Source organism: Vulpes vulpes, unplaced genomic scaffold (genome assembly GCF_048418805.1).
Source record: "Vulpes vulpes isolate BD-2025 unplaced genomic scaffold, VulVul3 u000000678, whole genome shotgun sequence".
Taxonomy (NCBI): Eukaryota; Metazoa; Chordata; class Mammalia; order Carnivora; family Canidae; genus Vulpes; species Vulpes vulpes.
The window spans coordinates 1,175,953-1,200,481 of record NW_027325803.1 but is presented as its reverse complement, the minus strand read 5'-3'; the positions used below and the strand labels follow the sequence as shown (position 1 = coordinate 1,200,481).

The window sequence follows — 24,529 nt, the reverse complement described above, 5'->3', positions numbered from 1 at the left end:
GCTCTTTATGTGCACAGGTGCGTGCACGTACGTGTGTGTGCAAATACACCAGAAAATGAATTTGGGATCCCTGGGTGGCGCAGCGGTTTGGCGCCTGCCTTTGGCCTAGGGCGCGATCCTGGAGACCCGGGATCGAATCCCACGTCGGGCTCCCGGTGCATGGAGCCTGCTTCTCCCTCTGCCTGTGTCTCTGCCTCTCTCTCTCTCTCTCTGTCTGTGTGACTATCATAAATAAATAAAATTTTTTAAAAAAATGAATCTAGTAGACGCACAGCAAATTGTTCGTAGTGGCCACACTCGGGACAGGGAGGAGTTTGGGGCAATGAAGGGGGATTTTCATCACTCGAAATGTGTATTTACAATCTATCTCAAGTAAACAATCTACGTCTCAAGTAAACAAAAGGTAAAGACTCTAAGGCTGTATGGAAGCCTGCTGCGTGAGAGCAGCTGCGCAGGCATCTCTCAGCTGTGTGAAACTGTGACCCCGGCCTCTCTGGAAGCTGACATACAGCCCCGAGACTAGGAACTGGCCAACGAGATGGAAAAGGAAGTGTTGACTGTAACTTCTGAAGAGAGGTGTTCTTTACAAGACAGATGTTTTCTTTCCTCCTTCCAGCTGGCTGAAATGCAGGTATGACGGCTGGATCTCAAGCAGCCGTCTTGGACTATGAGGTAAAGGTCATGAGTTAAGTAGGAGAGAGCAGTAAATTAGCTGCAAAGAAAGAGCCTGAGCCAAGGCCAGGCCTTAGGGCAGGAGCTCTCAGAGACCCCTGCTCTACCCATACTCACCGTCACATCTGGAGGAAATGGAGGCCCACAGAGGCCACATGATGTGCCAGGGCAGTGACTGAGCTAGGAGTTTTGCCAGAGATCCTCCCTCCTCCCACCCCCTACGCATGCACAGAGCTCACAGCTCTTTGCCCAGAAACCTCCCTTTCCAGGGCCTGGACTCCGCTCCCTTCCATGGCTGGGGACTCTGCCTGGGACCCAGTCCCTGGAGTTGGGCTAAGGCCCCCGGAGATGGGTAAGTGGCCTGCCTGAGACACACCACACAGCACTCGGTCTGATGAGAACACAGCAGAAGCTCTGCACTCGGGTGTCTACTGGTGGGTCCATCAGTAACTCCCGTTTGGCTCCTTCCTCTCTTTCTGTGTCCTTGTCCTTCTGCTGCCCACCTGTCCCAGGCCCCGAGTCTCTCCTTCCATCCCCGTTACTGTCTCTCTAGCCCAACTTTGCCTCACCCAGTCTAGCCTGCCTCCCACCTTTCTGTCTCTCCTTCCTGTCCGGCTCTGCCCCACTCTGCGTCGTCGATCTGTCTCTTCCCCCGCCCCCACCCCGCCTCTCTCTCTCCACTGTCCTTCCATTTCTGTTCCTCTCTCCTGCTCTCTGTCTCCCCGTCTGAACCTGACTGTGAAGTTTGTCTCTCCACCTAAAGGTTTGAGGTGGCACCTTACCTTGGGCCTTCCGGTGTGCTCACCTGGTACTGCCCCTGCCAGCTCCCGCTCTCCCTCCCCAGTCACCTGCCTGTCCATCTTGGGTGCACAGGAGGACTGCTGCTGGTCTCCGAAACCCCAGAGTCTGCAGGGCGCCCACGCAGGCTGGATGCCGGCTCAGGACTTTGAGTCCTCGGAACCAGAAGAAGAGCTGAGTGGGAAGGCGAAGGGCAGTGCTGCGGATGCTGCCAGACGCTAGGGCCTTCTCCCTTCTGCTACTCGGGAACTTTCTCTCTTCTGAGCCGAGGCTGGCAGAGAGGGGCTGCCGGGTGAGGACAGGGGTCACGGGTACAGCCCCAGTCTCCTGCTCAGCTGAAGGCCAGGGAGCTGGCTGCAGGCATGACCTGAGCCTGGAGCAGGAGACCAGGAGGGGCAAGATCTGCAGCCTGACAGTGCCAGAGGCCAGGAGATGGAGGGCACAGTGTCGGGGTAGCCAGGCCCCAACCCTAAGGCCCACTATCAGGGGAGGGAAGAAACCAGACTTCTAATGTGGCCACAAAGAGGCCCTGTCCTGCTCTGGGCCTGTTTTCCAATCTGGGTGATGGAAAGAGGCTGCTGCTATGCTTCGCTTGACCAGTGCTGAGTCTATGATCTTATCACCCTGTAGGCTTCTGGTGCTGTGGACTTGAAAGGAGTGGGGTGTGGGCCTGGGATGGTTCCCCTCGGGCCAGGGGGGTGGAAGGGGCAGGGGCAGGAGGGGAGAGGCTGCTGGGGGAGGCTGGGTGCTGAGACCACTCCACTGAATCCGGAGGCCTGAGGTCCAGGTCCTTCCCTTCACTCCCCTCTGTGATCTCTCTGAGGCTCTGCTTCCCCATCTGTAGAAGAGGATGGTAGAGCCAGGAACTCTCAGGCGTCCCTGCTGGGAGGACTCAACTCTGAGCAGACACCAGGAGGGTTGCAGGGAGCAGGAGAAGCTGAAGATGGTTCCTTGGGGGTGAGGATGGGGGGCTGAGGGCCCACAGGTGTCAACAGAGGAGGCTGAAAGGAGCCCTTGTGGGCAGCGGGAAGGGGCCTCTGGGAGGGGCTGATCAGAGGCCAGGCTCTTCCAGACAAAGCCAGCAGCCTCTGAGCGGCCACTCTTCCAGGGAACAAAGGACACTGGAGGGCTTCACCACGGCCTCCTGCGCTGGGGCCCAGGAGGGAGGCCTGGACCTCGGCAACGCCACCCCCTCCTCACCCACACCGTGCCCCTTCCTGTCCTTCTGCGGGAGCCAGGCCTCTGCCTGCAGTTTAAATCTTTTGAAAACCACAGAAGGCTGAGTCAGGGAGGCAGATGGGCGTAGAGGGAATCCTGGGAAGGGAGGAGGGAGCTGGTCCTGATCTGCTACCCGGGCTCAGTTTTTCCATCTGTGAAATGGGGGTGCTAGCCAGCCCTGACCTCTGGAAATTCACTGAGGTTTCCAGACTTCCTCTGTGGAACAGAGGCCAGGCCCAGAGAAGTCTGAGAATTAGGAACCGCGACCTCCTGGGCTGCCCAGGCGGCTCAGTTGGTTAAGCATCCAACTCTCGATTTCGGCTCAGGTCATGATCTCGGGGCTTGTGGGATCGAACCCCGTGTGGAGCTCTGTGCTCAGAGGGAGTCTGCTTCTCTCCTTCTCCCCCTCCCTCTGCCCCTCTGCTTCCTCTCTCTATAATAAATAAATAAATCTTTTAAGAAAATCTTTATGAGGGCAGCCCGGGTGGCTCCGTGGTTTAGCGCCGCCTTTAGCCCAGGCCGTGATCCTGGAGACTTGGGATCGAGTCCCCCATCGGGCTCCCTGCATGGAGCCTGCTTCTCCCTCTGCCTGTGTCTCTGCACCTCTCTCTCTGTCTCTGTCTCTTATGAATAAAAAAAGAAAAGAAAAGAAAAGAAAAGAAAAGAAAAGAAAAGAAAAGAAAAGAAAAGAAAAGAAAAGAAAAGAAAAGAAAATCTTTATGAAAAAAAGAAGAAAAAGAAGGAACCACTACCTTCTGCCCTGTCACTTACCTGGCCCTTACCTGGGCACCAGCCAGCACCAGGATGCATCTAAGTCCAAGTATGAGTCAAAAGCCCAAAATGGTCTTTGCTTCTCTCTACTGGAATCCAGTTGAAGTCAACAAAGAACCTTTTCTTTTTTTTTCTTTTTTAAGATTTTATTCATTTATTCCTGAGAGACATGCAAGGAGCCCCATGTGGGACTCGATCCCAGGACCCCAGGATCACAACCTGAGCCCAAAGCAGACACTCAACCGCTGAGCTACCCAGGTGCCCCAAAGTACCATTTCTTACTCTTTTGTGTGCAATTAAAAGCTGGATTGGGTTTGTCCATCTACTCATTCATTCATTCATTCATTCGTTCATTCAATAATGCTTTAATGGTCCCCTCGGTACCTATCCTTTGCTCGGCTCTGGCCTGGACACACAGACATGACCCCTGAAGCTCTATTCCGTCCAGTATGGCAAGTCATCATTTGAGACAGAAGAGGAAGGCACAGAGTGGGGCACAGGAGGGAGTCACTGCCCCAGTTGCAGAGGAGGAGGCTTTGAGCCTCCAGCAGGATGCACAGGGTGACAACAGGTGTGGCTGGGCCTTTGGGGCAGAGGCAAGAGTACCAGCAAAGGCAGGGGAGGGGACACAGGGCAGGCTGGGCCAGGGACAGAATGCCCCAGAATGAAATAAGCTGGTCACAAAGGGACAAATACTGCGGGACTCCACTTAGACGAGGTGCCTAGAACAGTCACTCAGAGAGCCAGGAGAGTAGAAGAGTGGTTGCCAGGGGCTGGAGGGAGGAAGGAATGGGGAGTTGTTATTTAATGGGTGTAGAGTTTCAGTTTTGTGAGAGGAGAAGGGCGCTGGAGAGGGGTTGCGCCATAATGTGAACGTAGCTAACACCGATGAGCTGCACACATAGAGGCAATTAAGATGGTACATTTTACGTTGTGTATATTTTGCCACAGTTTTATTTTATTTTTTTAAAGATTTTATTTATTTATTCATGAGAGACACACAGAGACACAGAGAGAGGCAGAGACACAGGCAGAGAGAGAAGCAGGCTCCACGCAGGGAGCCTGACATGGGACTGGATCCCGGGACTCCAGGATCAGGCCCTGGGCCGAAGGCAGACACTCAACCGCTGAGTCACCCAGGGATCCCCTTTACCACAGTTTTAAAAGATAACTGTACACACACACACACACACACACACACACACACACCAAAAGAATGAGCCTTCCCCAGAGGCTGAGCTGGGGCAGGGAGGCCCGTGGGGGAGGGCTGGAGCGCCCCGATGCTGAGAGCAGCATGGTCACCCCCCCTCCTTCTATAGAAAGTGGAGGGAGGGAGGGAGGGAGGGAGGGAAAGGTGAGAGGAAGGCAGGAGGGGCCGAGGTTGCCTGGCTGGGGTAAGCCAACTAGAAGGAACAGCTGTGTGCAATGGAGCCTGCTCACTGGGACACGGGGCTGGGTGGCGCACGGAGGTTCGACTCCCACCTTGTGACATCTCTAGGGCGGCACTTCAAACGTGTGAGGGAATGGGTGCCTGGGTTTGGCTCAGGCCATAATGCCAGGGTCCTGGGATCGAGCTCTGCATAGGGCTCCCTGCTATGCAGCGAGTCTGCTTCTCCTCCGCCCCTCCCCAACGCCTCTCCCTCTCTCTCACTATCTCTCTCTCTCACATAAATAAATAAGTAAAATCTTAAAAAACAAAACAAAAACCCAACCCAAGTGTGTAAGGGAAGAGAGCTGCTGAATCTCTAAGACCTTAGACCTTAGCGGGACAAACACAGCTTCTAGACCCAGGTTGGTTGGTCAGGCCCAGAGGTTTCCAGGGGGCCTCTCTTCCCCAAATGGCCAGACTCTGGCCTTTCCCACCGTGACTTACAGAGTTTCAGACCTCCAGAGCTGGGGGAAGACTTCCCATCCAACTCACACTTACGGTACAGATGGGGCCACTGCCCGAGTTCACGCGCAAGTCAGGTGACTAGAACTCTGCTCTCCTAAACCCTCTTTGCCTCAGTTTCTTCTTGGGGGAATCTGAAGGAACTGGATTCTAATCATTGCAGAGGAAGCCTACCACATACATCAGGTCCCTTAGCAGGGCTGGCCAATACCATCTTTAGACTGGTTATCTCTTATTTTATGGAAATCATGCATTCCAGCCAAGGTGACTTCGAATGAACACTTGAACGAAGCCTATGTCTCCATACATGTACTTTTTGGACTCAGAGCTGTTCTTCCCCAGCTTTAGGATACAGAAGGCCCTAATAGTATGAATTTCAGGCTCTGAGACAGTCCTAGGACGGGTTTTTTTTTTTTAAGATTTTATTTATTTATGCATGAGAGACACAGAGAGAGGCAGAGACACAGGCAGAGGGAGAAGCAGGCTTCCCAAAGGGAACCCGATGTGGGACTCGATCCCTGGGATCACGACCTGAGCAGAAGGCAGATGCTCAACCGCTGAGTCCCCGAGGTGCCCCCAGGACAGGTTTAGTAGGGGAAAGTGTGGTGATAGGTACAGATCTGGGTAATCTCTCAGCCTCCGATTCTTCATCTGTAAAACGGAAATGAGTATATCTATATCACAGAGTCACATAGAGTGTCTGGTATGCAGGAGCTGCTCAACGATGAGTATCATAAATGGTGATGATGATGATGATGATGATGATGATATTGGAGGTAGAGATGGTGGGATGGTGGCGATGGTGATGATGGTGATGATGGTGATGATGGTGATGATAGTGATGGTGATGGTGGTAATGGTAGTAATGGTGGTCATGGTGATGGTCATAGTGATGGTGGTAATGGCAGACCGACGTGGGACTCGATCCCGGGACTCCAGTGACTATGGTCAGTCATAGTGATGGTGGTGATGGACACAATGGTGATGATGGTAGTGGTGATGGTAATAGTCATGGTGATGATGTTGGTTGTGACAGAGATGGTGGTGATGCTGATGGTAGAGATGGTTCTTACTGAGGCATGTTCAGAATTTCTCCTCTCCTCTTGGGTATCAGCAAGACCCAGGCTCAGGAAGGTTGGGTTCCAGAATGACAACTCTTTAGTGTAAGAAGCTTTGGGCTCTCTGTAAAGTGAAGCTGTGCCCCATACTGTGAGTTTTGATTATAAAGGCAAACTGGTTCCAGAAGCAGGTGCCAAGGCCATCGTCCCAGAGAACAAACACTGTCCCTCTTTCCTTGAGACCACCCCCCTCAACTCACCAACTCTTGGGAATGAATAGGTATGTAGAGACAGGCTCCCCCAGAAATGGAAAGTGCTGAGAAACCAATAGCCTGTGCAATTCTGTGCTCCCCACCCCAGTATTCCTAATCCCTGACCCTGCACTAATATTCTCATAGATTATTATCTTCTATCATATGTTATAATTTACCTATTTTCTATATTTTGTGTCTATTTCTATCTGTCCCAGCCTCCCTCCCCCACTAGAAGAGAAGCTTCAGGCAGACAGGATCCTTCGTCTGGTTCACCGCTATATTCCAAACGCCTAAAATAATCCGTGGCACACATTAGATGCTCAATAAATATTTGTTGAATGAACAAATGCTGAAAGGGACAGATCAATGGCAGCCTTTGTTCCCTACAACAGGCCCAGCTCCCTGGCTTGTTACCTAGTTTCTCCTCAAACAAACAAACAAAAAGAGGGGTGGGGTATAGCCCTGAGCGCCCAGTGTACAGGCTTTCAGACTGGGCCCAGGCTGTGGGAGGGAGGGGGCAGTGCTCAGCCTAGGGGTCAGTCCCCGGCCAGTTCATGGCCTTCAGGGGGCCTGAACCCTGGGTCCCTCCATCCCTGCAGAGCCAGAGGCTAAAGGCAGAGGAGAAGACACTGGATCTGGAATTTGAAGTCTTGAGTGTGGAGTTTAACGAGGAGGATGGATATGCCCTGCAGCTGACAGCTGAGAACCCCCTGAGGGCTGGCTCAGGGATTGGGGTACGGTTGCAGGTAAATGATGGGGACCCCCTCCCTACCTGTTCTGCTGTCACCAAGGTCATTGAGCCTCGCCCTCACCAGGAACAAGTTGGTCTTTACTTTGCTCAAAGGTGGCTGGGGGGAGAGAAGGGTCCTGTAACTCCCACCTCAAGCCCCATCAGGGACCCCAGGGAGCCTCGGGGAAGCTGGGAGGGGCAGGGGCAGAACCCTGGACTGGATCCCAAAGCTCCGCCTGTGTGATCTTGGGCAAATGCAGGGTCCTCCGTGAGCCCCTGTCTCCTTCAGTGTGACAGGGGACACTGATGCTGGTCACACTGGTCAGGTGAAGAGGAAATAAAAGGACAGATGAGGAATGGCTTTGTAAATTCACAAGAGCTGAGCACCCAGCAGGTTTGGGGCCAGTCCCACTGGACGTCACACTGAGTGACATTAGAGCCAGGGTCCTGAGTGCCCAGCCCCGAGCACCACTGGACTGTGGGGATAGGGGTGGACAGAGTGGGGGAGACCTGGGTCTGGCCTTCAGGAAGTTTCCAGGTTAGGTAGAGGGGCAGGAATTTCAAACAGAGAATAGTTAAGTCATCTGGAAGGAGCAGAAGGTCTACACCTAGGCTGGGAGGCCATGCAGGCAGGCTTCCTGGAGGAGGTGGGATGTGAGGGAATGGGGAAGCCAAGTCCCAGGCCTTCCGGTGGCCAGAGATGAGGGACAGGTTGGATTCTTCCCTCCACGTAGGGTCACTCAGGACCTTGTCACCGGCTAAGAGCCCTCCCATCCCCACATCGGTAAAGGGAGGGGTCAGAGTGGGGCCCGAGAGGGGTCAGGGTGCCACCCGCAGGGAAATCTTAGCCAGGCTGGGCTTCCTCTCAAAGGACAGGCCACCCAGGTGTCATCCCCACCCTGTGGGAGGCCAGGAACCCCCAGACCCGGCCCCTGAGCACATGCCTCCCGTCTCCAGGGTTCTGCAAGCTGCGGTGGAGGCACTGGCTGGTCAGGGCCTCAGGACAGGCAGCCCAGCCAGTGGGCGAGGCCCTCTTCGGGGTCCTCCCGCGACCGACCAGCCCCTCATGGACCTGTGGGCCGCCGAGCACCGACCCCATGGCCTGCCCGACAGCGTGGCCTTCCGAGAGCCCTGGCGCTCAGCCTCCAGCCCCACACTGGTCTCCAGGACTCCGGTCTCCGCACCCAGAGCCCCAGCCGTCGGGTGGGTGCTGCAGGTGGGTGTCCCCTCGGACCTGACTCTGGCTCTGGCATCAACACTCCCCACCCACCCCCGCTGGAAGACCCAGAGTCACTGATCGATGGGCCTGACCGTCCCCAGATCCTCATTGAGCAGAGCAGCAGAACTTCTGAGGGTGGCCTCATTCCGTTCCGGAGAGCCTGCAGTTGGAGAATGGAGGCGGGGGTCCCAGTTTGCAGGGGGTGACGGGAAAATGGAGCAATGCCCATACAGAGCAGGGACAGCACTGGGTGGGGTTTCTTTTGCCCAATGGGTGAGCGTCCCCTGAGAGCCTTTGGTCCCCAAATTCCATCTCACGCCTTGTCATCAAGTTTTGAGAGGCCCGACCGAAATGACCACGGGACAGAAGTCTGTGTGCGCCCACCTTCAACCCCGTCCAGCTCCCACCTCAGCCAGGAGGGGTTCAGCCCTGAACCAGATCCTGGATCCTGGTGGCCTCAGACCCAAGGAAGAGAGTCTAGTCCTTGTCCAGGCTGAAGGAGGGTCTCCCAAAGTGGTTGTGTTCTGCAGCCAGGCAGTGTGGCTGGTGGGCCTCGGGCCTCGAAGCCAGGACAGGTGGAAGCTAGTAGAGCCAGTAGTAGCCCACTTCACAGGCAGTGAAACCGAGGATCATCCCCAAGGACGCAGGATTCCATTAATACCAGTGACATTTCCTGGGGGACCTTAGTGTGCACTGGGGAAGGGAATCCAAAGCCAGGCCAGTCCCAGAGCTCGCGGTGCCACCTAGCCTGATGACACTGGACACAGTGTGGGCCTGATATAGTCCCGTAAGGGCTGTGCTGGAAGGGGCGCTCTGGTGAGGGAGGGTGCCAGTCAGGCTCCTCCGAAGAGATGTCATTTGAGATGAGTCCATTCATTCGTTCAACCATCAGACATTTGTTAGGTGCTGACGGTCCGACCCTATGGGCCTATCCTCGGCGGGTAGGACTCCAGGGTGCTGGCCCGGGCTCTGGGGAAGGTATTCCAGAGGGAGGGACCAGAATAAGCTGGCTGAGAAGGAGAGGGTCTCACTGGCAGCAGGGGCCGCGCCGAGGTTGGAGCCCAAGGCACCTGGCTTTTCCTGCAGCTCCTCTCTCTGGGCCTGACGGGGAGCCCAGCATGGTGGGCTGGTGGCGTTCAAGGGGGGCTGATGGGCCGGAGAAAGGGGAGCGAGTCAGGGTAAGGTGGCAAAAGAGCCAGGTGGATGCTCAATTCGGGAGGCACAGGGGAGAGAAGATAACATCGTGAGCCGCGCGTTAGACAGCAATCCGGCAGCACGTGCAGGACGTGCAGGACAACCGGAAGGGACCCAGGCAGTCTCTCCTCCAGGTCTTAGCCTGTTACCGGGCCACTTTAGCCTCTGTCCATCCATCCATTCATTCATTCACTCATCAGTCCATTAACAAATACTTTCTTTTTTTTTTTTAATTTATGATAGTCACAGAGAGAGAGAGAGAGAGAGAGAGAGGCAGAGACACAGGCAGAGGGAGAAGCAGGCTCCATGCACCGGGAGCCTGACGTGGGATTCGATCCCGGGTCTCCAGGATTGCGCCCTGGGCCAAAGGCAGGCGCTAAACCGCTGTGCCACCCAGGGATCCCCAACAAATACTTTAAAAAAAATCTACTAATACTTTGGACCACCTCTTGTATACCTGGCCACGCGCTGGGGGCGGAGAAGGCTGCTTGTGAGGGACTTGGAGGGCCCCGGGTCCTACCTGACATCCCGCTCACTCAGACTGCACGCGCCCTGACTTCGGCGGCCCTGGCCCCTCTGTCCTAGTTTGTCACAGGGCTACACACACACACAGAGGCTCAGAGCTCAGGGGAAAGCCGTCCCCAGTTCTCTGGGACCAGCCCGAGCCAGGGCCATGCAGGCAGCTTGCAGGCTGCTGCCCTGAATGCATGTGGCGGGGCAGTGGCTACAGGGAAGGGGGGCCTTGGGCTGCGGGAGCCGACGGCGGCTGCTCTAATTTCTGTTATTTAATGCCATCATCTCCCTGCCATTCCACCTCTTAAAGTGTCAGATGTCTGCTTCTACCAAGACAAGAAAATGGCTTTCAAGGGAGAGAAAGATCGCTTCCCTCCTGGGAGGTCAGCAATCACAACCCTGATGGCAGGGCCTGGAAGCCAGTGGGGGACACAATGCCACGGGGCCCTTCAGAGGATAGCCGGGCCGCCTTGTTTCCGCTCAGGTGAACGAGGACGACAGGCACCTTTCTGGAGCTGGGGCTCGGAGGCTCCAAGCTACTGCTGGCAGGACAGTAGCGAGACGGGGGCAGGGACAGTCCCCCGTGCCCTGGGGAAGTTGTGGCCTAGAACCGCAGGAGCCCTCGGAAACCCTCCTCCCTCCCCTTTGCCAATGGGAAAATGGAGCCCAGGAGGGAAGGACTTCACCCAGCTGTCTTGGGCTCTCAACTAAAGAGGAGGAGAAAGACAGCGGAGAGGAGGGTAGGGTGAGGTGGTGAGTCGAGGCAGTGATGCAGAAGGATGGAGAGAGGAGACTGCAGGCACTGCAGCCAGTTGGGGGCCAGGAATGGATTTCCAGGCTCAAGGTCACCTCCTCCAGGAAGCCTTCTCTGCATTGATTTCGTTCCTTCCGGACTACCTTCCGTCGTCGTGTCTGCATCAGGCACTTCGACCATCGAATCTCTTCGACGACGTACAGCTTCATTGTGAGCTCACAAGTTGTTCTCCATCTTGTGTGTCAGTCTTCAAAGCAGAACTGCTGATAGTCACAGGCTGAGTGCGGAGTCCAGGGCAGAGGGCAGGGGGTTAGGAATGCAATGATCCAGAGAGTAGGCAGGCAGCAGGAGGCGGGGCTCCAAGTGGGTGGCAGTGACTGACTTGAACCTCAGCCCCTGTGCCCCTGAGCCATGTCCACAGGATGTGCGGCCAAAAAGGACGCACTGGTGCTGCCGCTGCATTCCCAGGATCCTGAGACTCTGCTGGGCTGGCGAACACCCTCCCTTCTCCAGTTCTTGAATTCACCCGTGTGTGCCGGGATCCATACAGATCCCTCCCCAGGCCCCTGACCCATGGATGGGGCACTGACACTTAGGCAGGGGCCCCGTTGGCGGGACGGAGGGGGGGGTTCCCAAGAGTGGAGCGAGCTCCAGGTTTCCTGCCATCAGCTGTATGGGGTGTTTGGTGGCTTCCTCTCTGGGCAGAGCTCCACCAGACTCATTCTGGCCCCTGGAGCTACCTCCCTACCCTCTTGGCAGCTTTAAGACCACATGGCCGTGCCACCCCGGCACCTCCATGGCCTTCCCTCCTTCCCCCAGAGCAAGAGGGAGTTTATCTGACCAGAATGAGGGTGGCCTGTCCAGTGCTGGGCATGGAGGGTCCCGGAAGGTGAGGAAGCCCAAGGTGGAGGCCACAGTCAGGCTGCTGGAGTCAATTCTTTTAAGGGGGAACGTTGCCTCCTGTGGGGTTGGAGGCAAAGGACACCACAGCCTTGGGCATCAAGCCACAAATCCCTCAAGGGCCACATCCCTCCTGGTACCTTACTCAACCTCTCTAAGAGATGCTGAAAGTTTAAGGACAAACTCCCACAGGCAGAGCAGTTTAAGAGAGAAACCTTGGGCTGGAAATTCCCAGTGATGGAAATTTCTGGAAACATGAACTTAAAAATGCCTTGCTTGTGGCTCTGGGAGCCATCCTCAGGGCTCCTTCACTCAGAGCAGGCGAGCATCCTCCCACCGAAGCAGGAGCTGGGGAGGAGAGGGGAGGGGAGGGCGGGAGGGGGGGATGGGAGTTCCCTCCCCTACTCTGCCCTGCATTTACCTCCTCCAAACAATTGCAGTTTTGTTTCATGGAAATGATTCAGTTCCCTAGGAGCCTTTTAAATGACGCTTTCAAGGGTTTTTTTTTTTTTTTTTTTTTTTTTGTATTCTTTCCATTTAAAACACTTTTTTTTTTCCCCTTTTGCCCTGGAGGGGGAAAAAAGAGAAGAAAAAGCTAATAAAGCAATCACCAAATGCGGAGCACCTGGCTTGAAGCCTGTGGCTTCTGATGGTGGCTTTGGCACCAACCGGCTGGGGGCTTTCATTAAGGAGAAGTGGAGGGGAACGGAGATGGCAGTGGCTGGCCCGGCGTCCCCTCTGCCCTCGGTCCTTAGACCTCTGGCTCCCTCTCTCTTCCTTTGTTCCCTCCCTCCCAGTCCCTCTCCCCCTCCTCGACCTCCGCCCCCCCCCCCCCGCCCCCGCAGGCCCCCCATTCTGGGCCTGAGCCTGAACCCTTCCGGCCGGCCTGCGGCTCCAAGTCCTCCCTCTCCTCCCTCTTTATTCTTTTAAATTCATTGTGCCTTTTATTGCTCACTGTTGCACACGCGGCCTCTATCGCCCGGAGACTGGAAGGGTTTGCGGAGAGCAGGGCGCGCCATGTGGGTCTCATTAACTTTACTGCAGATCGGCTCGGTGGGGGCGGGGAGATGGGCCCCCCTTGCTCGGCTCGCCTCTGGGCGGCCTTAGGTGTCCCCGGCAGGTAGGCTTCCCCCACCCAGAGCAGCCCCCCTCCTGCCGCCCCCTTCCACTTTCTTGCCGGGAGGCCGCCCGTGGCCCTTTGCACAGGTGGGGACCCAGGCTCCGGGAGGCAGAGCCCGGGCTGGACAGAGGTAGGAGTTGGGCACGTGGGAACTGGGTAGACCGGCCCTGCCAGCCCCTCCGGGCTCGGTCCCCAGCCCCTCCAGGCTCGGTCCCCAGCCCCTGGGGTCGCCCCTGCTCCCCCCTCCCTCCCCAGCTCCATCAAATACTGGGATTGGGGGCGGGCAGCTCCTCCTTGCAAATGAGGCCGTTTTATGGGCTTTAGAAAAACACTTCGATTGTTCCCTCAATTACCCCGAGCGCATTGAATATATTAATCTCTCCCTTAACCGAGGGAGCCCGGGCTGCGGCCCCTCCCCCAGCACCCGCACCCTCCGCGGCTCAGCTGCAGCGACTCCCAGCCCCTGGCCTCCGGCTCTCGGCGCTCAGCCTGGGTCCGGGCAGCAGGCTTTTGCTGCACACGCGTGAGCACGCACACACATGCACACACGCACACGCACACGCGGGCACCCAGCGGACAGCTGCTTTACGTTTCTCTATCAATTTTCATTGATTTCCTCCTTTGCTGTTCTTTGGAAGAGGCTTTTCTTGGAGTAAACTCGATCACGGTAGTGGGGGGGTGGGGGGCCTGCAGGCAGCTCCCCCTTCTGCCCGTGACAACTGCCTCCAGCTTGAACACACTCTGCCTCAGGCAGCCGAGCCCCCGTTAAAAGCTACCTGAGGTTTCCCTTTGTAGCTCGATTTTCTTTTATTTCAGGGAAACAAAGGCACTGTCAGGGCATTCCCAGGGAGCCTGTCACCCACTGGGGAGGGCTGAGGCTGGCAGGAGAGGCAGGAGAAGCAGGGCTGGCTGGTGCTGGCCCAGCGACAGGGACCAAACTGCCCCCTCAGGAAGGGAAGGGCCCTCGGCTAAATGTACCACGATGGGGGCCAGCCTCCCACCCCCTCGTCCTCTGCAACTCCCAAGGACTTTCTGCCCTTAGGGGCCCCGAGGGAGACCTCAGAGCTCCCCAGACAGAGCAGATACAGACCTGAAAATGCCTAAACTGGGGCAACCCCTATTCATGTCCTCGCCAGGCCTGCCCCTCAGCCCCTCCTTACTGACTCCCGAGTCCCCTCTCTGTCCCCTCCCTATACTCGCAGAGTCCTAGCCAGGTGTCTAGCCAGGTGCCCCGAGCTCAGTGGGGTGGAGTATAGACGCAGCTCGGGGTCAGGCAGCTCCCCTGGGGCCCAGTGAGCCTGGGCTCAGATCAGTCTCTGGCTCCGATTTGGTAGCTGTGTGGCCTTGTGCAGATTGCGTAACTTCCCGCAGCCTCGGTTTCCACATCTGTGAAATGGGGGCGAGCGGTGCCTGTGTCTTCCATCGCTGGGAAGATAAATGAGCTAGTTTACAGCCCTGCTTACACCTCCTGCCCTGGGGGAGTGTTGAGTAAGTGCTTGCTATTCTAGTAATGAGTCGAGATGATGTGTCTGGGCCTCAGTTTCTTTATCTAGAAAATAGCATTGCTCCTTCTTGCCTAGCCAGCCTCCAGGGGAGGGGTGATGGGAACCTGGGAGCCCCACTCTCTGGGGCCTGGGTACCGGGTTTCGGAGTAGAGAAGCCTGGACCAGCCTGATGCTAGCCTAGGAAAAAGCTCCATTAGCAGATTTTGTAACTGAGCATGCCAGATGGCCCCCCTGCCCTCCCCCTCCTCACCTCCCCCCACTCCAGCCAGGGGCTACTGCTGACTCACACCTCCACCTCCGGGAGGCTGGAGGCCCTGTGTGTGTGTGTGTGTGTGTGTGTGTGGCAAGGGGGAGATGGAGCGGAAGGGGATGCCTGCCTCTGATGTGCTTCTCTCTAGCCCACCCAGGGGAGGAACTGTGGTGGGCTTCTCCTCTCCAGAAATTACCTTCCCAGTGAAATAGGAGGGAGGAGGGGCGGGAGGCTCCAGTTCTCTGGCCTTTTATGGTCATCTTCCCCTTTTCTCCTTCCCTGACACCCCTGGGAGGGGGATGTGCCCCTGGAACACAGCCACCCTCGTGCATGTGCGGGTATACACACACCCAGCACATCGCATCCTGGACATACAGAGATCCCCGCCCCCCATCACAAAGAGAGATTCACACCAGCTAACTGGTGGACACACATGGGACACACGCCCTCCCACACACAGATCTGCACCTCCTTGGGGCCTTGCTGGCTTCGTCCCTGTACAGAACCCCTCACCTGCAGCCTCTATTAGGGAAGAAAGGGACCTGGGGACATGGCAGGTATGCAGTACGAGGTGAAATTAAAACTGCATGTGAAACCAATCTTTAAGAAAACAGTGGATGGCGAAGGGCTGCAGAGAAGGAACATGGACAGCACCCCCACCAGCCTGACCTGGGCCTGCTTAGGGGTTGGCTTGTGGGGAGTCAAATGAGCCCCCAGCCTGGTCTTGGCCTGGTTCTGCAGAGGTCCTGGACTCAGGAGCAGCTGAAGCCAGCAGGGCCCAGCCCCTTCCCCAGACAGTTGGAGAATAAGTGGGGCTTTCCCTCTTCCCTCTGGATCTGATAGCCTGCCCTGGAGCCCAGCGGTGCAACCTCCCCGGGCCCAGGGTGTTCATCCATCCATCCGTCTGTCTATTCATCCATTCCCCCAGCAGTAAACAAGGTAGCTGTGTCCCCGAACCCTCAGCGAGCCTCCAAGCTGAGCAAGGAGAGGCAACAGGGGGACAGTGACTCTCCAAGCTGACAGTGAGGACCTGGGGAGGAAGCGATGGGCATGACTGGGTGATCAAGGACTGGGTCTGCTGTAGGAAAACCAGCTCCGGTCAGGAGTCAGAAGACCTTGGTCTAGACCTATGTCTCCGTTGCAGTGTAACTTGGAGCAAACCACTTGACCTAACGGTGCCTCAATTTCTTCATCTGTGCAATGGGCAGAGCAGTGCCTACTGACGGTGAGGTTGTGAAGTCAGGTGAGGAAGGGGGCGGGAAATTGCTTGGTTCGTCAAAACCCACCTCACAAATGTCAGGGGGACATCTGATCCCTTCTCAAAGAATGGGTGGGATTCCAAGAGAGAGTGAGAAGAGTGGTTTCCAAGCGGAGAGGACAGTGTGAGCAAGGGTGTGGAAGCAAGAATGTGGAGGTGTGTGAGGGAACAGCAAGCAGGGAGGAAGGAAGAAGTGGGGACAGCATCTCTGTGGGGCGGGGAGTTGCAGGGATGCCAAGGGAACAGAGGGCAGGTGTGCTGGCTCCGAGGACCCCGAGCTCTCTAGCCCTCTGCTAGCACCTGCTTTGAGCCAGGCTGGCAAAGGAGGAGACTGCAAAGCCCACTGAGGTGTCATAAAGGTCTTGGGGGTGGGGTAGGACAGGTAGCTCTCATCCCGTCCATTTTCTGGAGCAGGAAACTGAGTCCTTAGAGGAGGTGGTGGCTTGCCTGTGGCTCCTCATTGGGTCCGTAGCAAAGCGAGGCTGGAATCCAGGGGTCCCCACGTGTTTGGGTTTCTCAGGGGCAGTACTTAGCACAGAGGGGGGAATGACGGGGGACATGCCTTCCCAGGGAGACTCCTACTCTGACGGGCTTTCTAAAGCATGTGACAGGATCAAGGGGAGGCGGTCTGGGGGAACAGATTTCTTCCTGGTGGCCCCATATGGCACCAAGTCCAGTCAAGACAGATTACGGAGCCTGAAGTTGAGCCATTGTGCCCCTGGTGCTGGGTGGTTGGAGAGCAGGACTGGGGATGGGGCGGGGGCTGTCAATGGCTCAGGGTCCCCAGGCAACCCTCCTAGCCCACCAGAGTTGGCACCTGCCAGGGAGAAAAAGGTGTTTCATCAAAAGTCCCAGGACAGAACCGTGCCCTTTCGCTGAGGGGAGCGGGAGGGTTACAGCCGAGAAGGTGCAGGGGAGAAACATGGGCTTTGGCCTCAGATCCCAGTCTCTGCCCCATACCCGGTGCTTCTGGTCAAGTCACTTCTCTGACCCTTTGTTTTCTCCTCTGTAAAATGGGGGTAACGATGCTGACTCCGCGGCGGGATTGTGAGGATTAAATCATCTGCCACCCTGACTGTAACTCGGCAGCCCTTCCTGGAGAAGAGGAGATTCCAAAGACTTCCAGAACAGAGACTGACTGGAAGGCACCGCGGGTCCAGCCTTGAGGCAGGGGCGGCAGGACACACGTCCGCATGCCTTCTGCTGCCGCCCGGAGGTGCAGGGTTCTTCTGTGTGAGGCCCCGATTCTGGGCCAGGCCTGGCCTCTTGGGGCTCCCCAGGAGACAAGGGACCCCAGGAAGGCCTCTGCGGTCATTGGAGGTCAGAGGGGAAGCCCCGAGCCTACCCTGGGGGAAAGGGTGAAGACTTGGTCCTTCAACCCCTGCTCTGCTTCCTTCCCTCCTGTCAGATGGCGGAGGCACGACTCCCCTGACATTGTTGACTTGAATTTGCAGCAAATTTAAAGAGGACACGAAGTGCTCCAGAAACACTAGCTGTGATCCTTGTGCTGGAGGATGGCGGCCTGCCAGGTAGACAGGGCTGGGAGGGAACGTTTAGGCAAAGGCCCAGAGGCTTGGCTTCCTTTGGGAACTTGGGGGCGATACGGGGGCGGAGGGGGGGTGGTCAGGTGAGGAGCAGGAGTCTGCCCCCACCCCTCGCTGAGCAGGGAGCCTGCCCTTGACTGACTGCTGGGTGGGGGTGGGGGCCTCGAGGAGCTGAGGCCCTGGGGTGGGGGTGGGGAGATATTATTTTAATCTTCCTCTTAAAGCATAATTGCTTTTTGTCGGCGGGTGTTCCGGGAGCCGCCTCCCGAGAGTGCTGTGCAGGCTCCGGTCCTCCGGGACCCGGGCGGGGCGGGCCAGCGCTGAGCTGCATTAATACGCTGCAAATGCGATTTCATGGCCTCAAATGAGATTAGGGCCAGAGGCTGTGCTCTCTGGTGGAGACGGGCCGGCCATGTGGGTGAGGGACGGGAGCCAGAGAGAGAGGGAATCAGGGATCCCAGGCCCACTAGGCCTGAATAAGCAGTTTCCTGTAACCTGAGCTCAAGCTCCTGCTGGATCATCCCAGCCGAAGGGGGGGGGGGCACCCCAGACTCCCCACAAGCACCTCAGTAAGGGCGAGGCCTGTGGTTACAAGCACACTGTGCAGCCAGATGGCCTGGGTCTGAAGGTTGGATCTTCTGCTCCAGGCTCTGCCTCTGTTTTCTCATCTGTAAAATGGGGACTAGAGTAGTACTTACCTCAAGACTAGTTGCAATGACTGAGTAACATATGTAAAATGTGTAGAATAGGGCCTGCCACATAGCAAGTGCTTGTCAATTTTTAAAGATTTTTTAAAATTATTATTCATGAGAGACACAGAAAGAGGCAGAGACACAGGCAGAGGGAGAAGCAGGCTCCCTGCAGGGAGCCTGATGCGGTACTCCATCCCAGGACCCCGGGATCACGACCTGAGCCAGAGGCAGATGCTCAGCCACCGAGCCACCCAGGTGTCCCTTAATTTTCAGCTTTTAATACAAGGTTCACACACCAACAATTTGTGCCCTAGGAGGGCAAGAAGGCCATAGAGAACTTGGACTCTGGAGGAAGGAGGATTATCTGGGGGGCAGACACCATTATCCTCAGCTGAAATGGGGGCTCCTGGAGAACTATGGGGAGGAAGGCATCTGATGTCATCCTTCACTCATTCAATGAGCACCCACCTGGCACCGAGCTTGTGCCAGGCAACAGCCTGGGCGCTGAGGGGGGACCCCCAGGTGGAGTTCTTGTCCGCAGAGGAGACAGACCCTCTCCCAGAAAAGAACATTGGGTCATAAGCCTGGGCACAGAGAGGCCTAGGGGCTGTGAATCCAATGCTCCTGGGTGGGGATGGGGGCCGTGGGGGCAGGTTTCAGGGATGATTTGCTAGAGATTGTTCCATTTGTGTCTCGAACAGGCATCATGAATTATTCAGGCTGGCAGAGGGAGGAAGACAGTCCAGGCAGATGGAACAGCATATGTGAGGGTCAGGGAGCCCATTCAGGGCACTGCAGGCACCATGTGGCTGGAGCATGGGTGTGAGGTGGGGATCGGCCGCCCTGACGCTGGAGAGGCCGGGCTGGGCAGACGTGAGGCCTTCGGGGGGCCTGTGGGAGAAGGCGAGTCTCTCCTGAGAGCAGTGGAGCCCTCCTGACATGTTTACTGAGGCAGAGGAGGGACTCGGTCAGATTTGTGGGTGGAAGAGTCGGGGTGAGGGGAGGGCCTGAGTGCCCCCCTCTGCATCTTAGCGGGGCTGGCTTCTGCACTCCGCACCAACTAAAGGGAATGGCAGGTGGCCTTCTTTGCTCACCCCCTTATTTAGTTCTTTGTTAACGAGTTATTGATTTTTCAAAAGAAAAATGCCCCAAAGCCACGTTGCATCTTTAGCAAAGTGATTCATGACGTGAGGATGGGCCCGGAGCTGCCCCCATGAAAACTCTGGCTCCCCAGCGCTGGGAAGCCTCCTTCGACAGGGCGACAGGGCGGTCAATAACCGGGCCTGCTGAGCCAGTAAGGGGAGCGCAAGGGGAGCAGCTTGCCGTTTACAAGTCCCCTGCTGCGAGGCTGGGGCCACAGGGGCTCAAGTCAGGGCACCCTGGTGCACACGTGGGGGGGGGAGGGGGAGCTGGGTTCAGAGCACCTGCCCCTCACCAGGGCCCGGGAGGTGGCATATCCTGGCTGCTTTGCAGGTCCAGAGGCTTGCCCAGATGCTCACTGCGGGGCCAAGCGGAGCCCAGGGTAAGGCAAGGCAAGGCGGGCTGCGGACGGACGGACTCAGCATTGCAGGAGGGGCCCTCCTGAGGTCCGCCCTCCTTCAGCCCAAGCCCCCCGCCCCCCCCCCCCCCACATATACCACTTGGGCCGGGGGCCACGCCTTGGCATTTGGAGATGGAGACCCTCCAAGAGAACTGCCTCAGCTGACAACTGTCAAATGCCAGGGGAGGGACAGAGACTCTGCAGCATAGACACAGGCAGGCGTAACCACGGACAAAGAGGACCACTCAGAGCAGGGGAAGAAGGGAGTCAGGAAGGCTTCCCAGAGGAAGTGTCTTGAGCCAGACCCTGAGGACAAATGGAATGGAGGTAGGAAAGCAAGCGGCCTTGCTGACATGTCGGCCTGGAGAAAGGCTGTGGAAGGAAGGGCCTGGAAGCCAGCCAGGGGTGGGTCTGCAGAAGAGGGGCGGCTGGGCCTGGAAGCCGGGGGCGCAGGGCGAGAAGGCTCGCATGCTCATATGCTGGCAGAGGGGCGCGCACTTCACCCTGCAGGCTTTTTTTTTTTTTTTTTTTTTTTGCTTCTCCAGCCCGTGTCCACTGGGGAGAACCTTCCAGGCCTCAGTCTGTTGAGCAAGGGAACGAGGAGCATTTTTGGAGTACTCCGCTGAGTGTCAGTGCTAAGTGTGGTACCTGCATTGCCTCTTTCGGTCTTCACAGAAGCACCGATTTCCCCACTCTGAGGAGGGAGGCCAAAGCTCAGAGAGGGTTAGTATTTTGAACCAACATCACAGGGCTCTAAGCTGCCATTTGCTACAGAATCACACTCAGTTTCCTGGTCATCCTTTACCTAAGCCCAATGCATCAGCCCAAAGGAAATAAAGAGAGAGTGATGGGTGGGGGAGGCACAGAGGAGGGGAGGAGAAGCGGGGTTGTGTGTGTGTCCAGGGGTACGGGACAGGCCCACGGGGAACGGAAGGCCAGGTTTGACGGCTCTGGGGGACAGACTTCCCTGGACTTGCTGCACGGATATTCAGGCCCAAGGGACATCTGGGACGCGGCAGGAGGGACTGTAAACAGCTGTGAACCACTTGTCTACACTCTTCCTGCTGCCCACAAGCCCAGAGCAGAGCCGAGGCGGGAGGGCAGGACCCCTCCCTCCCCAAGGGCCAGCCTCAGATGCAGCCCAGCGGCTCGCCCTCCGTAGCTGTGGGCTCCCTAAATGGCCGTTTAACCCCTGGCGGGGCCACCAGGCCGCTCCAAGTAGGGGGGCAGCAGGGAGGGTTACCTATTAGCTGTGAGATCACTCATTACCTGCTTCCCCTCAAGCTGGAATCTCTCCGAGTCCTCAGAGCCTGGCTCCAGCCCCTGGGCATTGGGGTGCGGCTCATTTCCCTTGGCTGGGGGAACCAGAGCTGCGGGGAAGGGCCATGAGGCCAGAGGAGGAGCTGGGGGGGGGGGGCAGGGAGAGAGGTGGGGCTCGTGGCTGCGTTAAGTAAGAAAGCCACAGGCAGTCCCGGGCCTGGGCTGATATCAGGCCTTCTCACCAGCCAGGGAGGAGCAGTTCCGGGGGAGGGTTCGTGTGGCACAGGAGCGAGTGTCCCAGGGGTCCTTGGCCCAGGGTGCGGGCAGCCCTCCAGGGGGGTGGTAGGAAGGCCCTTCTGGTGGCTGCTGAGTGCACAGGCTCGCGAGCACGCTGGAGCCAGACGGCCTGGAACCGGAGTCCAATTGCATTATCTTCTTCCCAGGCAAGAAGGCCAGCAGGCTGGGGCTCCCCGGGCACAAAATTCTCTCTGGGTGAGCACCCCGAGTCCAGGCAGGGCAGGTCTAGGGGCCAGAGTGATGCAGGGATGGGGCTAGGGTGCAGGATTTGCGGACAGTGGTGGTAGGAGCGCCCTCATAGCCCCGAGAGCCGAGAGCCGAGAGCCGAGAGCCGGCGCTTTCAGCTTTGCTCCCGAAGTACCCTGCGGGCCTGATTTTGGTCCCCAGGCCCAGGACAATGCAAAGAACACTTAGTATGGGGACGCCTGGGGGAGCTCAGCGGTTGACCTCTGCCTTCAGCCCAGGGCGTGATCCTGGAGACCTGGGATGGTGGGGGATCGAGTCCCACCCGGGCTCCCTGCATGGAGCCTGCTTCTCTCCCTGCCTGTGTCTCTGCCTCTCTCTCTGGATCTCTCATGAATAAATAAATAAAATCTTAAAAAAAAAAAAAAAACAGTATGGAGTCTAAAACCGCTGGCCAGAGAACGAGGCAGGCCACAGGAGTCTTCCAGATGCCTGTCAACCCCACCTAGTACCCCAGATCTCATGTTTCCTAGCCCAGGATTCCTGGCCATGCTGCCTAGCATCTCCGTGGAGCCGACCTCACCCCAGGCCAGGGGCCAGCCACCTCTCATTCTGGCCTCTCCCTGCACAGAAAAGCACTTGGAACCGTGCCTGGCACATAGTAAGTGCTACGTAAAAAGAACGGTTATCTTTGTAATAATTCCTTATGGAGCTCAGAATTGGACTAGTCATAATACTGGGTCCATCCCCCAGAACATTGTTGGCTCTCTTTAGTTATTTATGATTTATTTTTGATGATATAATGAACACCCATTAACTGGCCGATGTAAGCGGCGTTACAATAACATACCTCCTTGATCCCTGTTCTCTCTGCCACCTTCCCACTCAGCCTCCAAATGAAACCATTTTCTCCAACGTTGTGTTTATGATTATTCAACAAATGAGAGACTACGGGCACCCAAAGAGGCAGGACGGCTGCAGATTCCTTAACCGAAATAGCTGTTAGCCAAGTTGTAACTTCCTGCGAGCAGGGTCTCAGCCTCCACCACTGGGCTAGACCACTGGTGAATCCTGGTGGACGTGCAGTTCGGGGTACAAAGAGCAGGGAGGGTGAGGAGTGAGGGCCACAATGCAGGCAAAACCCAGCTCCCAAAACACGGAGAAGGGCTTCTGAGCCCCCACCCCACTTCACCTGGACTCTACCTGGGTGACTTGTGCTCTGCCCTGTGATGTCACACAGCGTTGCCCAGGTGATCCTGCCGGGGGGAAGAGCTCATAGCTTTTCCAGGCCTGGAGAGAGGCAAACCCCTGTCTTTACCTTTCTGGGGGTACCGAGAGCCAATTGGTTCAGTCGCTGACCCTATGGAGCTGGTCATGGCCCAGAGGCCTGAAGCCAACTGCACTTAAAGAATGTCTCACTACTGAGAAAGCTCCAGGCTGCCCTCCTCCCTGGCCCCACCTGTCCCCCTGCCTGTTACCCTGTCCAGGTCCCAGAGCCCGTGTATGGCACCCCTGAGACAACACTGACGATCCTTACCGTACACCAAGCCCAAAGGCTCCAAGGTGCTCAGGCCAGCTGCCTGGACAGGACTGATGCCTGATTGCCCACAGATATCAGGTACTGGTCCCCAAGATCGGTAAACAAGGCCAAACACTCCTGCCCCTGAAGAGATGGGACGGAAAAAGAAAAAGGTGAGGCCTGAGGGCATGGGTCCTGCGCTTGCCTGAGTTCATCTCTCCTTCAAAGTCCCTTGTTGTATTTGCTACTAAATCACGACCAAAGCTTCCCTTCTCTGGGTCTCAGTGTTCTCAGCTGCGAAATGGAGAGCAAGGAGGTCTCTGCGATGCTTCCAAGTTAGGCATGCTAGACTCCTGGGCCACATGGGATCTGAAATTTGGCATGCTTGCAGGTGTTGTCAGCCCCCGCCACCCTTACCTCGTTGTCTCTGCCTGGTATCCCCATGACCCAGGGAAAAAAGCTTGAACTGGTACCTTCCCCTACCAACAGCCTGGAAAGGAGTTTTTGCCCCGTTGTCACGGAGGCTCCGAGACCCCACTGAGATGGCTCCCCATCACCCTCCAAGATCGAGGAGATTCCCAGGCTGCTGCCCTGGGACTGCCAAAGCTCCACTATCTTATGCCCCTCCAGCCCTGGCTCAGACCCTTGCCCCAGACCACAGATGCTCAACTCCTAGAAAGAAGGGATTCTGGTCAGTTTTGATCACTGCTGCATCCCCAACACTCAGCACAGCACCTGACACATAGTAGGTGCTTAATAAATAGCGGGAACAGAGCAGTGAGACCCTGCCAGGAGGGAACGAAGATCCCAGTGCCGTGAAATGCAAATAGTTTTAAAAAATGAATAAATCTTTTTTAAAAATGCAAACAGTTCAGTATGAGGCTTCTCCTTACCCTCTGCTGACTGTCAAGGCAGAGCCAAGGCCCTTGACTGTGCCAAGTACCAACAGGGAGGGCAGAGTGAGCTGAGACCAAAGGCACCAGGTACTTGCTAGCTTGGGAATAGCCTCTTTGCAGTTAGACTCAAACCAAATAAGCTACGGGTGCCCCACTGTGGTTTCTACTTTATTACCCTTGACTTTGGTGTCTGTGGTTCCTGGTGTTCTCTCCCTACAGCTGCCTCCTCCCCTTGACTCCACCCTCCCCCTTTCAGCTCCTTTCTAAATGTCAGGGGCGCTAAGTGGCCAGCTGGTCCTGAGGCTCATTCCCACCTGCCCACCTGAGCTGGATTTGGGGATCTGAGGAGCATGCATGGGAGCCCTGAGAAGGACACAGATTTGTTTCATTTAATCCATAAGTTAGTGGAACATTTTCAATGACTGAGTAGAATGCCCCATAAGGACGTTCATATCACGTACACGGTAGCACACAGTCACATTTCTTCTTGCGT

At 56.6% G+C, this 24,529-nt stretch overlaps 1 protein-coding gene across 7 annotated transcripts in view; it reads left to right on the top strand.

Moving 5' to 3' along the window:
• The first annotated feature begins 7,149 nt into the window (after window positions 1–7,149).
• Window positions 7,150–24,529, top strand: part of CCDC33 (coiled-coil domain containing 33) — a 104,932-nt gene continuing 87,552 nt past the window's right edge. For 5 of the 7 annotated variants that reach the window (XR_011999292.1, XM_072746011.1, XM_072746007.1 and 2 more), the window contains exons 1-2: window positions 7,262–7,408; window positions 8,350–8,608. Coding sequence is in view for 5 of the 7 variants with exons in the window: in XM_072746011.1 (XP_072602112.1) it covers window positions 8,459–8,608 (150 nt within the window). In the remaining 2 variants the exon portion in view is untranslated. Of the gene's footprint in view, window positions 7,409–8,349; window positions 8,609–22,194; window positions 22,283–24,529 lie in introns of those variants that run through there. The other 2 variants (XM_072746008.1, XM_072746010.1) reach the window with 2 other exon arrangements.